Source organism: Dipodomys spectabilis, unplaced genomic scaffold, assembly GCF_019054845.1.
Source record: "Dipodomys spectabilis isolate Male_0828 unplaced genomic scaffold, ASM1905484v1 ptg000258l, whole genome shotgun sequence".
Taxonomy (NCBI): Eukaryota; Metazoa; Chordata; class Mammalia; order Rodentia; family Heteromyidae; genus Dipodomys; species Dipodomys spectabilis.
In genome coordinates this window covers 3,117,070-3,131,764 of record NW_024870935.1, presented here as the reverse complement: position 1 = coordinate 3,131,764, position 14,695 = coordinate 3,117,070, and the positions used below count along the sequence as shown (strand labels likewise).

Genomic DNA, 14,695 nt, shown 5'->3' with positions numbered 1-14,695 from the left:
GGGCGCCCTTTGGGCGTCGTGATCCGTGAGGCGTTCCAGCCCGGTGCCGCCGTGCTTTGGCTGTCAACTCTTCTGGGTCCCAATTGCTTCAACACCGGCTTCTGTCCGTGTCCTAAATGGACATGGAAACGGAAAAACGAACTCCGGGCCCGGCGTCAGGTAGGGGATGTGCGCATGTGCGATGACCCGGGTGTGTGGTGGTGGGAGGGGGAGGAGGAGGAGCGTGACCCGAGCGTGGCGCTGCGCGCGTGCGCACGTCACACTCGGTGCGGCGGGGGATTGGGGACGGGGTGGGGGAGCCCGGAGGCAGTGTCTGGTGGGTGGGCGGGGGCGTGGCGCGGTGCGCGTGCGCACGTCACACTCGGTGCGGCGGGGCGGGGGCCGGGGCCGGGAGCATGTCGGCCCCGTTCGAGGAGCGCAGCGGGGTGGTGCCGTGCGGGACGCCGTGGGGCCAGTGGTACCAGACGCTGGAGGAGGTGTTCATCGAGGTGCGGGTGCCGCCGGGCACGCGCGCGCAGGACGTCCAGTGCGGCCTGCAGAGCCGGCACGTGGCGCTGGCCGTGGGCGGCCGCGAGATCCTCAAGGTAGCGGGCGGGCCGGGCCGGGGGGGACGGGGAGGAGCAGCCAGCCGGGCCGGGCCGGGCCTGCCCGCCGCGCCCCGGGGCCTTCGCCGCCCGGAACCGAGGGGGCGGGATCCCCCGACACCCCCACCCCCACCCGGCCCCGCCCCACCGAGCGATCACCAAGCCGCGCCGCAGGCCGAGATGTGAGGATCGGGGTTCGAAGCCAGCCTCTTCCCCCGCCCGCCAGCTCCGGCGGACAACCAGAAAAGCCCGAATGGGAGCCGCGGCTCAAGTGGTGGAGCGCCCGGGGTTTCCCGACCTGGAGAAATCCCCCCCTGCGGGTCTGAGAACAGGCCGGCCGTTCGCCGGATGGGTTTTCACTCACGGCCCCGGGGTTCGGGGATCACAGACGCAAGGGTCTAGTTTCGTGCTGGGGCGGGGCTTGAACCCCTTTATCGGCGTGACCCCTGACCCCTAGCTTTGGGACCTTTTTGTTGTTATTGCTGTACGAAAGACCAGTTAACAATTGGAAGTTAGATTCTATTCTCCGACACTAGCTGCGGGACATGCCCAGTGGGGCGGTCGTGCCCTGCGAGGAGACAAGGCTTGCTGGACTCCCAGCTCCGCCAGATTTCTGGGTCTGTGACCTCGCGCAAAAGGTTCTTCAGCACTTACCTGTCTTCATCCTGTACTTGATGTTTTATCTTTCAGGGCAAGCTCTTTGATTCCACTATAGCTGATGAAGGAACATGGACTTTGGGTAAGAAAAACAATAAGATTAATTTTGAGGTGAAAATTAGTATTTTCTTCCGCTTTTTGTACAGTCTTATTTATTATTATTATTATTATTACTGGTGGTGGTGGCAGTAGTGTTGGTCGTGGGGCTTGAACTCTGGGCCTGAGCTCTGTCCCTCAGCTCTTCAGCCCAAGGCTAGCGCTCTACCTTGAGCCACAGAGCCACTTCTGGTTTTCTGGTGGTTTATTGGAGGTAAGAGTCTCTGAGGGGCTGGGAAGGTGGCTCAGTGGTAGAGCGCTTGCCTTGCGTGCATGAGTCCCTGGGTTCAATTCCTCACCACCACAAAAGCTGGAAGTGGCGCTGTGGCTCAAGTGGTAGAGCGCTAGCCTTGAGCTGAAGAGCTGAGGGACAGCGCCCAGGCCCAGAGTTCAGGCCCCACGACCAGACCAAAAAAAAAAAAAAAAAGAGTCTCACAGACTCCTTGCTGGGGCTGGCTTTGAACCGTGATCCTCAGATCTCAGCCTCCTGAGTAGCTAGGATGACAGGTGTGAGCCACTAGCACCCAGCTGTACAAAGTCTTTTTGTAGCTATGAAAGATATAGACATGGGTTGAAAACGATGGACTAATCACAGTTGCCTAGTAGATTTTGAAAAATAAAAAGAAGATAAAGTAATGGACTGATTTCTTTGTAATTTTTTTTTAGAGGATAGAAAAATGGTCCGCATTGTTCTTACAAAGACAAAGAGAGATGCAGCCAACTGTTGGACTTCCCTTCTAGAATCTGAATATGCCGCTGATCCTTGGGTACAAGACCAAATGCAGAGAAAGCTCACATTAGAGAGGTTCCAAAAAGAAGTAAGTCAGATGAATGCATGAGTGTGTGTAGTTAAGTAATTGAAGTTAAGTAATTGAATTGTAGTTAAGTAATTGAAGACTCATATAGAGTAATTTTTACTAAAGTTGAAGTATGAGGATTATCAAAAGTGATGAAAACTCTTGGGGCTGAAATTATAGCTATTCACAATTGTAGCTACTCAGTAGACTGAAATCTGAGGATCACAATTTGAAGCCAGCTGGGGCAAAAAAAAAGAAAAATCTATGAGACTTATTTCCTATTAACCAACAAAAAGCTGGAACTGAAGGCATGGCTCAAACGGCAGCCATGATTGAAAAAGCTAGTTAGAAGTAGGAGGTCCTGACTTTTTAAGTTCCACTTGCAGGCACATACACAAAAAATTATTGGGAGAGGGCTGGGAAGGAGGCTCAGTGGTAGAGCGCTTGCCTTGCATGCCTGAGGCCCTGGGTTCAATTCCTCAGCACAACATAAGCAAAAAGAAAAAAGCCGGAAGTGGCACTGTGGCTCAAGTGGTAGAGGGCCATCCTTGAGCTGAAGAGCTGAGGGACAGCGCCCAGGCCCAGGGTTCAGGCCCCATGACCGGACCCAAAAAAAAAAAAAAAATTATTGGGAGAAATATTTCAAGTGTAGTTGGAAAAAAGCATGGTGGTTTTTTAACTTTTTAAAAAAATTCTGCAAAGAATATTTTAGAGTGAGTTATAACTTTATAACTCCAATTCATGAATAGTAAACTGTAAAAATTGAATCAACACAGACATATTTTTTTTAAATGCAAGGTCCTTTCACTCGCATTTCTCCATTGTAGGCCTCTGTTTCATTTTCTTCTCACTTACTGGTCTGTGTTTATTGCTTTTCATGTTTCTCCTTCGTAATATATCTTGGTCTCTACTACTACATACCTACAGCATGTGCAAATCGGAAAACTTAAGTCTTTAGTTTGAACGTATTATAATTACTTTCTGATCTATTCCTCTTTAATATGATTCAGATTCTCTATTTTCTATTTTTTTTGGGGGGGGGGGTCTGGTTGTGGGGCCTGAACTCTGGGCCTGGGCGCTGTCCCTCAGCTCTTCAGCTCAAGGCTAGCCCGCTACCACTTGAGACACAGCACCACTTCTGGCTTTTTTTTCCCCTGTTTATGTGGTGCTGAGGAATTGAACCCAGGGCCTCATGCATGCAAGGCAAGTGCTCTACCACTGAGCCACCTTCCCAGCCCTCCCATTTTCTTAAAGTTTGTGCATTCATCTCTGTGAAACTACTCACTTGTTCCAAGCTGGTATCTTTAAGATAACACTTAATCAAAGGACTCTAGTTTTAGTGGACAATTTATGGTTATTACCCAAATGTTTATGTTTAGTCAAGATTTTGACTTGGATTTTGGACGTGCATATGCAATTATCTATTCAACCTCTCCACTTGGCTAACACATGAGATGCAGTTTGGGTGTCCTAGTCAAATACCCTAATTTCTCCCCTCAATTTGTTCGTTAGCTTTCGTCTCTCAGATGATAAACTAGTTGCTGAGATTTAAAAAAGTTGAGACCTATCATTTGACTCCTATCTCTTTCTCACACCTTGACCAATTGCTAGTAAATCTTCATTGGCATTACTTACAGTTACATGCAGAATGTCACTGCTTCTCAGCAGCAGTGTTAACAGCCCCTGTGGTGTGGCTCACTTCACACATTACTTGTGTTGTCTGGCATTCCTTCAGTCCTCTCAAAATAGTTAGAGAAAGCCTTTAAAAATACAGGTCAGCTGGAGGCCAGTGGCTCAACTCTGTAATCTTAGCTACTCAGGAGGATGAATGAGATCTGCAGGAATGTGGTTTGGAGCAGAACATTCTTTGAAACTATATCTCCAAAATAACCAGCCCAAAGCAGAACTGGAGGCATGGCTCATGAACTATTCCAGCCATGTAAGCAAGTGTGTTTCCTTGACCACAAACCTTGGTTCTGGCTAAAAAAAAAAAAAAAAAAAAATCCACAAGTCAGATCTGTCACTTTTCAGAAGTCTGCAAGGTACTCCCTTAGTGGAGTAAACTGGTCAGTGATTTCATTATTGTCCTGACCCTCCTGTTGATGCTTGAACATTGTAGCCTGTTCCTTTGTCATCTTTGACAGGAATGCTGGCCTCCAGTTTGTCAACTTCTTCACTGTTTTCAACTCCATCAATGAATGAAGCAAACTTGATGGTCCCATTTTCTTCTTTTTCCTTATACTGTGCTTTTTGTTTATTTTTATATATTTTGATGGTTTTTCAGCACACTAGATCAGTGATTACAATTCCTATGGGCCAGATTGAGCTCATTGCCTTTGTGTGTATGAATTGAGGTGCGTGCCTGTGTGCGTGTGCGTGTGCGTGCGTGTGCGTGCGTGTGTGTGTGTGTGTGTGTGTGTGTGTGTGTGTACACCAGTACTGAGGCTTGAACTCCAGGACTCACAGTCTCACTCAGCTTATGGCTAGTGCCCTACCACTTGAGTCACACCTCCACTCCATCTTTTTGTTGATTAATTGGAGATAAAAGTCTTGTGAATTTATCTGCTTAGGCTGGCTTTGAACTATGATTCTCAGGTGTTAGCCTCCTGAGTAGCTAGGATTATGAGGGCAAGCCTCTGGCTTCACCATTTTTGTAGTAAAGTTTTGTTTGTATATTATCCTTTATATAGAAATTCTGTGTGGTTATTTGTTACAATCTGTGGGCTGCAGATCCTGAAATATTTCCTACCTGACTTTACAGAAAAGTATGCTAGCTCTGCACAGAATACTTTTATTCCTTTTTTCTTTCCTGATACAGTTAGTTCTTCTGAAGTAGACATCTTTACTCTTGAACTCCACATGCATTTAATGGTGTCTTCCAAAGAGTAGAACTCATTATGTGCTTGTTAAATGAATAAAATTAACCATTGAAAACACTGAAGGCTGAGATACTTACTGCATAAAATTGTCACGAGGGTTAAATGTATTAATATATCTATGGCTCTTAGAATCCTGCATGGCATGTAGCAAACTCTCTCAAATGCTATCAGTTAGCTGTGGTAGCACATGCCTATAATACCACTACTCAAGAGGCTGAGGCAGGAGGTTGACATGTTCAAGACCAGCCTCAGCACCTTGGGATAGGACTGTCTCAAAAAGGAATGAATGAACCTGGCGCATGGCTCAAGTGCTGAGTATTTACCTAGCAAGCACAAGGCCCTAGTTCAAACCCCGGTTTCACAAAACACTCAACAAAACGAGTGGTGAATGAATCGATGCCAGGGTTGTCACCCAGCGTGGCAGGCTGCCGCAGCACCATGGGGAGGAAGTTCCACTGAGTGCGTTCACGCGGATAGTGACATAGTTGCCACAGGACTGTCTGCATCGTATTACACATACCAATGTCCTAAATACTGAAAAGTGCCTGTAGTTTTAAATTTTACTTTGGTGGCGATGGTAAGGTTTGGTATCTTTTCGTGTACCTTTTAGGACACTTAGGTCTCCTTTCCTGTCAATTGCTCATTCAACTTACCTTTTTCCTTACATGCTTTATTACTTGTTTTCTTTTTCATATTGTTTAGAATCCTGGCTTTGACTTCAGTGGAGCTGAAATCTCAGGAAACTACACAAAAGGTGGACCGGATTTCTCAAACCTTGAGAAATAACTGCAGTTCTTTAAAAAAGAAAAGCTTTTGGTTACATTGTGTGGATCATAGCAGGTATAGCCAATGTTAATATAAGCAGTATATTATGTGGTGGAAGAAAAAAATAGGATACCTACAATTAACAAATTGCAAAGCTATTTAAATATGGTTCTAAAAATTGCATTAAGATATGATTTACATAGAAAACATGTACCATAGGAAATATTCTGTGGATATATGGTGACTTTTTTTGGACTTGTTTTTGCTCAGCATGAAGTTTTATATTCTGCCTTTTGCTAATTTCATATTTAATTGTATTTTTACTACAAAAAATACCAATCATATGAAATGAAGGGTGCCTTCAGGGAACATTGAAGTTTTTCTTAAGTGTGATGCGAGAATAATGTTCAATAAATTTTCTAAGCAGGCATTGTGTGCCCCTTTGTCTTTGTATCCTACTTCACAAACACAAGTTCTGAAAAAGTTGTAAGAAATTCAAAACAGCAATGGTATTTTGGGCAACTTGATGTCAAGATTAATCTTCTAGTGTATAATCTGGTGAAGTTTAATACGTGCATTGGCATATGAGAGCTTTGACAATTATCCTACCTTTCAGTCACCCTAGAAACACCAGAATGCTTTCTTAGTAGTTGCTTCTTCCTGCGCCCTGAATTTAAACTTTGGGGAACTACTGATCTAGACTGTCGTTTTGTATTTGCAAGATTATTATTATTATTATATAGAACCATTGGAAAATTGTTCATTCACATACCCCACATTTACCTAAAGAATGCACATTGTATCCAATCCATCACTGTAGATAATTTTGAACTCAAGCCCTCAGCTTTTTATTTTTATTGTCAGTTGTGGGGCCTGAACTCTGGGCATGGGCACTTGTCCCTCAGCTCTTCAGATCAAAGCTAGTGCTCTACCACTTGAGCCACAGCGCCACTTCTGGCTTTTTCTTCGAATGTGGTGTTAAGGAATGGAACCCAGGGCCTCATACGTGAGAGGCAAGCGCTCTACCACTGAGCCACCTTCCCAGCCCTCAGCTTTTTTGTTCCCAGCTGTGCTCCTCTACCATTTGAGCTGTTCCTCCTGCCCAGCCTGCTGCCAGCTGACTGGAGATGCAGTGTGGAGGGTCTTTGCACGGTTTGATTGAAATCAGTGATCTTCAGATTTCAGTTCCCTAAGTAGATAGGATTTAAGGTATGAGCCACAGTTGGGAACCCAGCCAGTATTCACCCAGTGTGCACGTTGTGTGCAGCCATCAGCACAGTCAGTGTTTTCCTCACTTCAGGTAGCTCTCCTGGATGTGTATCATCCTTCCCACCACCACGTTTCCTGTTGCATAGATTTGTGGCCATTTCATACACATGGCATCATATACTATGTGGTCATTGGTTACAGGGTTCTCTCACTTAACGTGCTCCAGAGGTTCTCCGTGTCCTAGCATCGGTAACTACTTCATTTCTGTGTCCGAGTAATCCTCCATCACATTTTGTCAGTCTGCTTGTAACTTGGATGTCTGGAGTATGTTTCCTGAATACTGCTATAAACATTGGTGTACAGTTTCATATGGGTACGTGCTTTTCTTATTAGGACCAGGGTTGGTCTATGATGTGTTTAAACATTTGAGGAATGTAGCTATTTGGGAGGTAGAAACCAAGGCCAGCCCAAGCAGAGAAGTTAGTGAGATCCCATTTCCACCAATGGCTGGGTGTTGTGTTTACAGGAAACAATGGGTGTGTCCTGTGGTATACACCCATCATTCCTATTGACACAAGCGCCAGGAGGAGGGCAGCAGCCCAAGCTGGCTCAGGCAGTGAGTGAGGACATACCTCCAAAGTAACCTATGCAAAAAGAAGCTGGAGGTACAGCCCATGTGGTAGAGTGCTTCTCTAGCAAGTTCAAACCCCAGCTCCACCAGAAGTTAAAAAGCTACTGTTCCATGCATCTTTGTGTAGAATTTAAACATGAACCCAGCTTCTTTCTTATATTACCACACTGCAACAATGAATCTGGAAAGGAAAAAAAAAGAACAACTAGCCACCAAAGATTGCATTTCAATAGTTTTATTGAAAGGTACCAAACAACGGTTGGACAGGTTGCATCTGCCAACTCAAAGTTAACACTGATGTTTTCAAAATGTTGAAATGTATCAGCCCTTTGGGGAAACCAAAAGGTCACCCATAAAGTATGGTCTACAAAAGTTAAGGATAACATACACTGTGGGTCTTTGGTTTGTTTCTTCAGCGCTGGTCAGAATTGCTAATGGCCAGTCGGGAGGGACTGTGGCTACTTGTACTGTCCATACACTTCCTACGTCTCCTTAGATCCACCAGCTGAGCGGAGCAACCCTCGCTGCTACTACCTCTGCCATCTCGTAATTATGCGGGTGCCGACCATGCATAAGACACAGAGGTGTTTGTGAAAGTGGTTAAAAACAAAATTCTGCATTAGAAGCAATTGCAGTTTTATAAAGTCTTTTGTAATAACTGGGGTGGGTTATCTAGCTTATTTACCTACCAGCTATTTAGCTTATTTTGGTGGAGGCAAAACAAGTTATCAGAGTGACAAATTTAGTTTTGAGTTTCTAACAACCAACACTAGTTTCTTTAGTGGAACTAGAATAAGGCAGTAGATTATGAAGATTCACCATGGATGCAAACATCACCTGTTTCTAGGAGACATAGTAAAGATAATATATCAAACTTGCAAGGTCTTTTATTTGTTTTATATAAAATGCCTGTAAATTCAAATTAATTTCTTATGTAGCAGTAAAATCCTCTTCAAATTAACTGCTACCTGCGTTGTGAGTTCAAGAAGCCATTTACCACCTAGAGTATATTAACTCTGATGGCTTAAAGTGCATTTGTGAAATGTTGGTTTTCATGTAAACTTCACAATTTAAAATGTTTAAATTAAGAAGTTTACCATTGTCAATACCACTTAAAAACAATAGCTCCACTATAGAAAGTTAGATCAAAGGTAGAAATGAAGATTCACAGTTTACCTTTCTAGGTTTGTTATTAATATTTCACCTTGGTATCTTTAGCTTTGACTTGACTGCTTTACAGATGAATTCAAGTCTTAACACAGTTCAACTAAGCATTAATTAGCCAGTTTGCCCAGATCTGAGGTTATGTAGTGGTGGTGTTTCCATGTATCATAGCTTAACACCCATTACAACATGGAATCCACACTTAGGGTTGTGGAGAAAGATTCCAGAGGGCTTTGTTTTCTTGCTTCAGTAACAGAAATTTAAGTCAACAAAAATCCCAGTTGCATGGAAGTCTGCCTAAATATCAACTGGCCAACCCTAAATTTTTATTTTATTTTTTATTTTGTTGGTTGGGGAGCTTGAACTCTGGGCCTGGGCGCTGTCCCCGGGCTCTTCATCTCAAGGTGAGTGCTCTACCTCTTGAGCCACAGCGCCACTTCCGGTTTTCTGGTGGTTAATGGAGATAGGAGTCTCAGAGACTTTTCCTGCCAGGGCTGGCTTTGAACCAGGATCCTCAGATCTCCTGAGTAGCTAGGATGACAGGCATGAGACACTGGCGCCCAGCTAAGCCTACATTTTTTTATGCATATAATTACTATAAGGTTGAGAAACCTTAGCAAGTTCCAGAAACCCAATGTGGAGATCATCTGCCCATAGTCCTGTTTCTTTTTGAGACCACCAAGGTTGAAATGCTATGGCTTATGAGCCATGAGTTTATGTACAGGGCAGAGTTTTGGACCTGATGCTCAACTTGGGCTTCTGTTACTTTGACTGAGTTAGGTATTAGATACTTGCAGTCTACCTACAGCAAGATAGGCAATGAAAAACACTTATTTCAGTGCTACCTTAAGGAGGCCAGTTTCCTATGCTGATGATTGAAATGATGACTATTATCAAGGGGGAGGTAACAAATTAAATTAAGGGAATTAATTAAAGGAATTAAGGTGTTCTGCTGCATACACCATAAATGCTTTCAAGTATTAGCAGACTAGAACAGTGAGGTGATTTCCCCCTTTTGCTATTCCAACTCCATTTGGTTTATTTTGAACATCATATTTCAGTTCTCCGATTGTAGAAATAAAATTATACCACTGGAAACTTTTTCTACACAGAGAACCAAATTTGCCCATTTATGAAACAGTTTCGGGGATGGTTGGGAGGTGACTTATTCTGTAGTAACTATGCTTCAACTGTCTTGCGGTCCGCCCGGAAACAATCCACTTCAACTTCTGAACATTTGGTTTGGAACACTTGTTGGATGAATATTCAGTTAAACACTTGGATACGAGCTCTTGCCAGAAGATCAAATCCCGAGCACTTATCTGTACAGAAAGTTTGTTGACATTATAATCACATCACAGTCCTACTGTATTGATGGTAATAAAATGGCTGCCATATTATTATTCATTTGAATCTTTTCCCCTCATCAAAAACATTGAGGCTAGCTACTTCAGTTTCAAACAGGTGACATACCCCTTGGCTTTAGAAGATCACAAACTGGTTGAGATTCATACCTACTTCTTAACAGATTTCGGACCAGGACATACCTTAGAATGTTTCTGAAGGCATTCGACACCTTCTGTTAATTCTAGGGCCTTCTGTGCCTGGATCTCCAGAGCCACAATGGACAGGGCCAACACCGAAGGCTGAAAGGGGCAAAGTGAAGGTCAGGTACAAAAATAGGTCTATATAAATAGGTCTAACCTAAACGAAATACCCACCTTTGCCTTAGAAAATAGGATCCTGCAGTGACATGCCTTCAGTTGAGCTTCTAGTCTTTCAAAATTAAGGCTATTTCTCCTTTGAAAAAAAGAGAGACGGATTTCAGGTAGATAGATAGTAGTAACATTATTAAAGTATTATTAGTGTGACTCAAGGTATCTAATATTAATGTCTGGCATGAGTCAAGACATTTTTTAAAAAGTATTACTTTTTTGTTAAAGGAATTTCCCTTTATCAGAGACATTAAGTTCTTAAAGGAACCAAACAGGAAATTTAAGATTAGAATAAGAAAAGATCAGGGATATGCCACAAATATTAGGATTTCTTCGTTTTTGGCCAGTTTCGGGGTTTGAACTCAGTGCCTCTTGCTCTCTCAGCTTGTTCGCTCGTGGCTGGCACTCACTCCACTTGGCCCATACCTCCAATCCAGCTTTTTGCTAGTAACTCTGAAGATGAAAGTCTGGAGGATGTTTCAGCTCTGACTGGCTTCACACTTCAATCCTCAGATCCCATGCGCCTGATGAGGGTTACAGGATTGAGCCACCAGTGCCCAGGGAGCTTGCCTTTTTTGTGGTTGGAAGGATTGTTCAGGGCCTTGATATTGTTAGGCAAGTACTGTACCATTGAGCCATACTCTCAGCCCTTACGTTTTGTTAGCTTGCTTTTCAGCTAGGGTCTCTAACTTTGCAGTCTGGCCTTGAACCTTGAGCCTCCTCTTGCTTGGAATAGAAGTGTATGCCAACAAGTCCGGCTTGTTTTTATTGAGATAGGCTTTCCTAACTTGTCTGAGTTGGCCTTGAACTGCCATTCTCCTGTTCCTGCCTCCGGATGGGATTCATAGCTGTCTGCCACCATGCCTCGCTCCTCAAGGTATCTAGGAAGCATCTTACTGATTGCCCGTTGAAGCTTGTTAAATACTTACCTGCTGGGGTCTATGAAAACTTAAATGTCCTTTCATCCTAAAAATGAGCCTTCGGGAAACAACTGATGACTATCATTTCGCTTCTGCTGGGTACTAAAGGTCAGAAGCTGTTTCACCTACTTTGGTTGGAATTCTGAGGATAGTGATTTTATGCAATATGCAAACAGTACAGTCCTGATTTCCTTCATTCAAAACGAAGGTCACCTACCTTTCAGGTGGCAAGTTCTCCCGAATGAGGGAAGAATAGAGTTGCAGAAGCTGAAAGGCCGTGGTAGCTCGGACTTTCCAACACACCTTCTCCAAGACAATCTTTTCCATTCTCATCAAGTCTGAAACCGTAAATCTATACTGACTTATTCGGATCAAGTCAGTTGCCGAAGGGACATTCCTTTCCTCTTCTATTGACTTTACAGCCAAGTAAAAGCAGCTCAGTCCAACACACCCAAGGTGCTTGGGCTGTACCTAGAACCAAAAATTCACCGTCAGCCCACATTGCTACCTTGTTTTTGTTAATAAAACACAAGGGGGTAATCTACTACTTAAACCTATCGTGAAATTATGTTTGAGATTATAGCTCAGCAATCAGAGTTCACATGCACTCCCACCTTCAAATAGTTGTGCAAAGGGATTTCAATTTAATATGTCTGCTTACATGCACAATGCTTGTCATCAATTCCCGTAGAGCCTTATTTTGTTTTGTTTTGGTCAGTCATGGGGCTTGAACTCAGGGTCTGGGCAGAGTCCCTGAGTTCTTTGCTCAAGGCTAGTGTACTGTAACCTCTTTGAGCCACAGAACCACTTCCAGTTTTCTGGTGGTTAGCTGGAGATAAAAGTCTCATGGACTTTCCTGCCCAGGCTGGCTTCGAACCACAATCCTCAGATCTCAGCCTATCAAGCAAGATTCTGTTTCAAAACATGCAGCTTTCCTACTGAATGATGCAGTTACTTATGTGATATTAGGCTTTTCTACCTCAGAATGCATCTGGTAAGCCATACTTCTTAATTAGAGAGGAAGCAAATTAATGCCGCAGTACCCAACCAGTATTTCAGTTACCCTCTGAAAACATATGGAAGGCCAAGGTTATAGATTCCAGCCCTGCATTGGTAATCCCAGCTTGGCTTTGAGCAAAACATTGAGAAATTCTCGGGGTCACGTGGCTTCACACGTACCTTCATTTTAGACAGGAATCTGTCCAGTAAATTGACAGCTAGGGAAAACGTCTCTGTGTCAAAGCCAAAGAACTGGGTCAGGCTCAGAAGGTCTTTCACTTCGAAGTCCCTGAGCCTCGCCGTCATCCTCAGGCCGTTGTCGTGGGCAGTCTCGATCAGCCTCAAGCCACAGAGCTTGGGCTGACATCTCGACTCCTGCTCCAGGAGGGTGTTCAGCTGGTGTAGCAGATTCTGGGCGTCAGGTGTTGTCGATACCTCGATCATCTATAAATGGAACAAATCCCAGAAAGGAGAGAGAGTATCACTTCCCACTCTCCTTGGCGGGTGCCAAGAAATGCTTCATACTGTGTCTCTCCCTCCAGGGGGTAACTCAATCTGAGACACTCCACTGTGGGTCGCCCGGTGTTGTTTTTCCCCTTCTACAAGTTGGCTGCGTCTTAACTGAGGAGGGACCATGCCTTAAACATCAAAAGTGCAGGCCTTCAAGAAATACTTTCAAGTATTGCTCGTCCATAACCTCGAATAAGGCATGGTAAGCTAGGGGAAAGGAAGGCGGGGGTTAGCATGCTGGCTAGGCAATGGACTCCTCTTGCTCATGTCACTGTAACCCTCTGTGCAGTGTCCTCACGATAAAACACTTAAGAGGACAAGGCAGGCCAGCAGCTTCACACTGGGGCGCGGGGGCCATGGTTCCTTAGATGGGGTCATTACACCTCGCAGACCCGTGCGGGTCAAGGGCTGGGGCGGGGGCTCGGGGGTGGAGCGCAGGCCTCCATGCAGGCGGCCCCGGGTTCGAGTCCTCAGCACCACCTACAGGGAACGGGCCGGAAGTGGCGCTGCGGCTGGGGGGGGGGGGTGTGGAGCGGCCGCCCCGGGGCGGCGCCCAGGCCGAGTTCGAGTCCCAGCCCAGAGCTGGGCATCCGGCCTGCCCAGTACTGAGGAGCGGGGCGCGGGGGGCCGCGGGGCGCGGGGGGCCGCGGGGCGCGGGGGGCCGCGGGGCGCGGGGGGCCGCGGGGCGCGGGGGGCCGCGGGGGGCCGCGGGGCGCGGGGTCCAGGGCGGGCCCTCCCCGCCCGGCTCACCCACGTCCGGCGCCCCGGCCCGCGGACCCCCGGGGCGCGGCGCGGCTCCGCCCCTCCGGCCGGGCAAGCCCGGGCTTGCGCGCCCCGCGCCCCGGCTCACCGTGACAGCGTCGGCGGCTCCCCGGCGGTCCGCGCGCGCCCCCTCCCCGGGCCTGCTCTCGCCTCGCCCCCCGAAACCACACTCCAGAGGCCTACGAGGCGAGGGGCCCCGCGGGCCGGGGTGGGGAGGCCCGGGGAGGGCGTCTTGGACGGAGGTCTCCGCTGAGCCTCCGAGGCACTCCTGTGTTCCACTGGGTCCGCGGAGAGCCGGAGGGGGGACGCGCCGGGCTCCCGGTTAATATAGCCCAGGGGGCGGGGCTTCTCCTCAGGGAGGCTTTGTCACCGCTGATTGGTGACCTTCTTCTGATGGCCGGCTCCCGCTGTCCAATGAAGGCTGGGCCGACGAGGTTAAGAGGATCAGCCAATCAGCGCACACTTCCCACTTTCTGGACTCAAATCCCCCTCGGAGGCCACGCCCCCTCCCCAGCGGCTTTCATTGGACGGCTTCCCGGAGTGCGTCCATTGCCCGAGCGCGTGGAGCTCGGTGCCCGGCCGGGCGGGGTCGGCGCGGGGTCCCGCGGCGGTCAGTAGGGGGAGGGGGGAGAGGGGGGGACGCGGGGCGGGGGGGGGGGGGGGTTCCAGAAGGGCCTGGGCGAGCGGCAGGGTCAAAGCGGGGACTCTCACGGAGAAATGGACGTGCATGCAGGAGTCGGTTTTCTATGGTGTGAGTTGTGAGGTTCCAGAAGCTTCTCTGAATTCAATTGTGCAATTCATCAGATGCTGTAGTGCGATGGAGCTGAGCACTTTCTGGTCTTCTACCTTCTTTCCCCCCCCTTTTCAGATGCAGCTTTCCAGTGGCCTGGGGCAGACTGGGAAGGAGGCCCAGAAGCAGCTGCGGGCGATTCCTCTGCTGCTTCGGGGAGCTCATCCTTGGGGGGGGCGGGGGGGGAGGGGAGGGACAGGGGGGTCAGGGGGGATCC

At 47.1% G+C, this 14,695-nt stretch overlaps 2 protein-coding genes across 2 annotated transcripts; one reads left to right on the top strand and one right to left on the bottom strand.

Annotated features, from left to right (window-relative positions):
- Positions 1-346: 346 nt before the first annotated feature.
- Positions 347-6,206, top strand: Nudcd2 (NudC domain containing 2). The gene is made up of 4 exons (XM_042699560.1): positions 347-584; positions 1,275-1,323; positions 2,004-2,155; positions 5,716-6,206. The coding sequence occupies exons 1-4, from the start codon at positions 396-398 to the stop codon at positions 5,797-5,799; spliced, it is 474 nt and encodes a 157-aa protein (XP_042555494.1). The 5' UTR covers positions 347-395; the 3' UTR covers positions 5,800-6,206.
- A 3,697-nt stretch (positions 6,207-9,903) lies between these two features.
- Ccng1 (cyclin G1) lies at positions 9,904-13,981 on the bottom strand. The gene is made up of 6 exons (XM_042699558.1): positions 13,777-13,981; positions 12,597-12,860; positions 11,635-11,888; positions 10,504-10,582; positions 10,330-10,428; positions 9,904-10,104 (listed from the first exon to the last, which is right to left on the bottom strand). Exons 2-6 carry the CDS (start codon positions 12,858-12,860, stop codon positions 9,913-9,915), a joined length of 888 nt encoding a protein of 295 aa, XP_042555492.1. The 5' UTR covers positions 13,777-13,981; the 3' UTR covers positions 9,904-9,912.
- Positions 13,982-14,695: the final 714 nt, after the last annotated feature.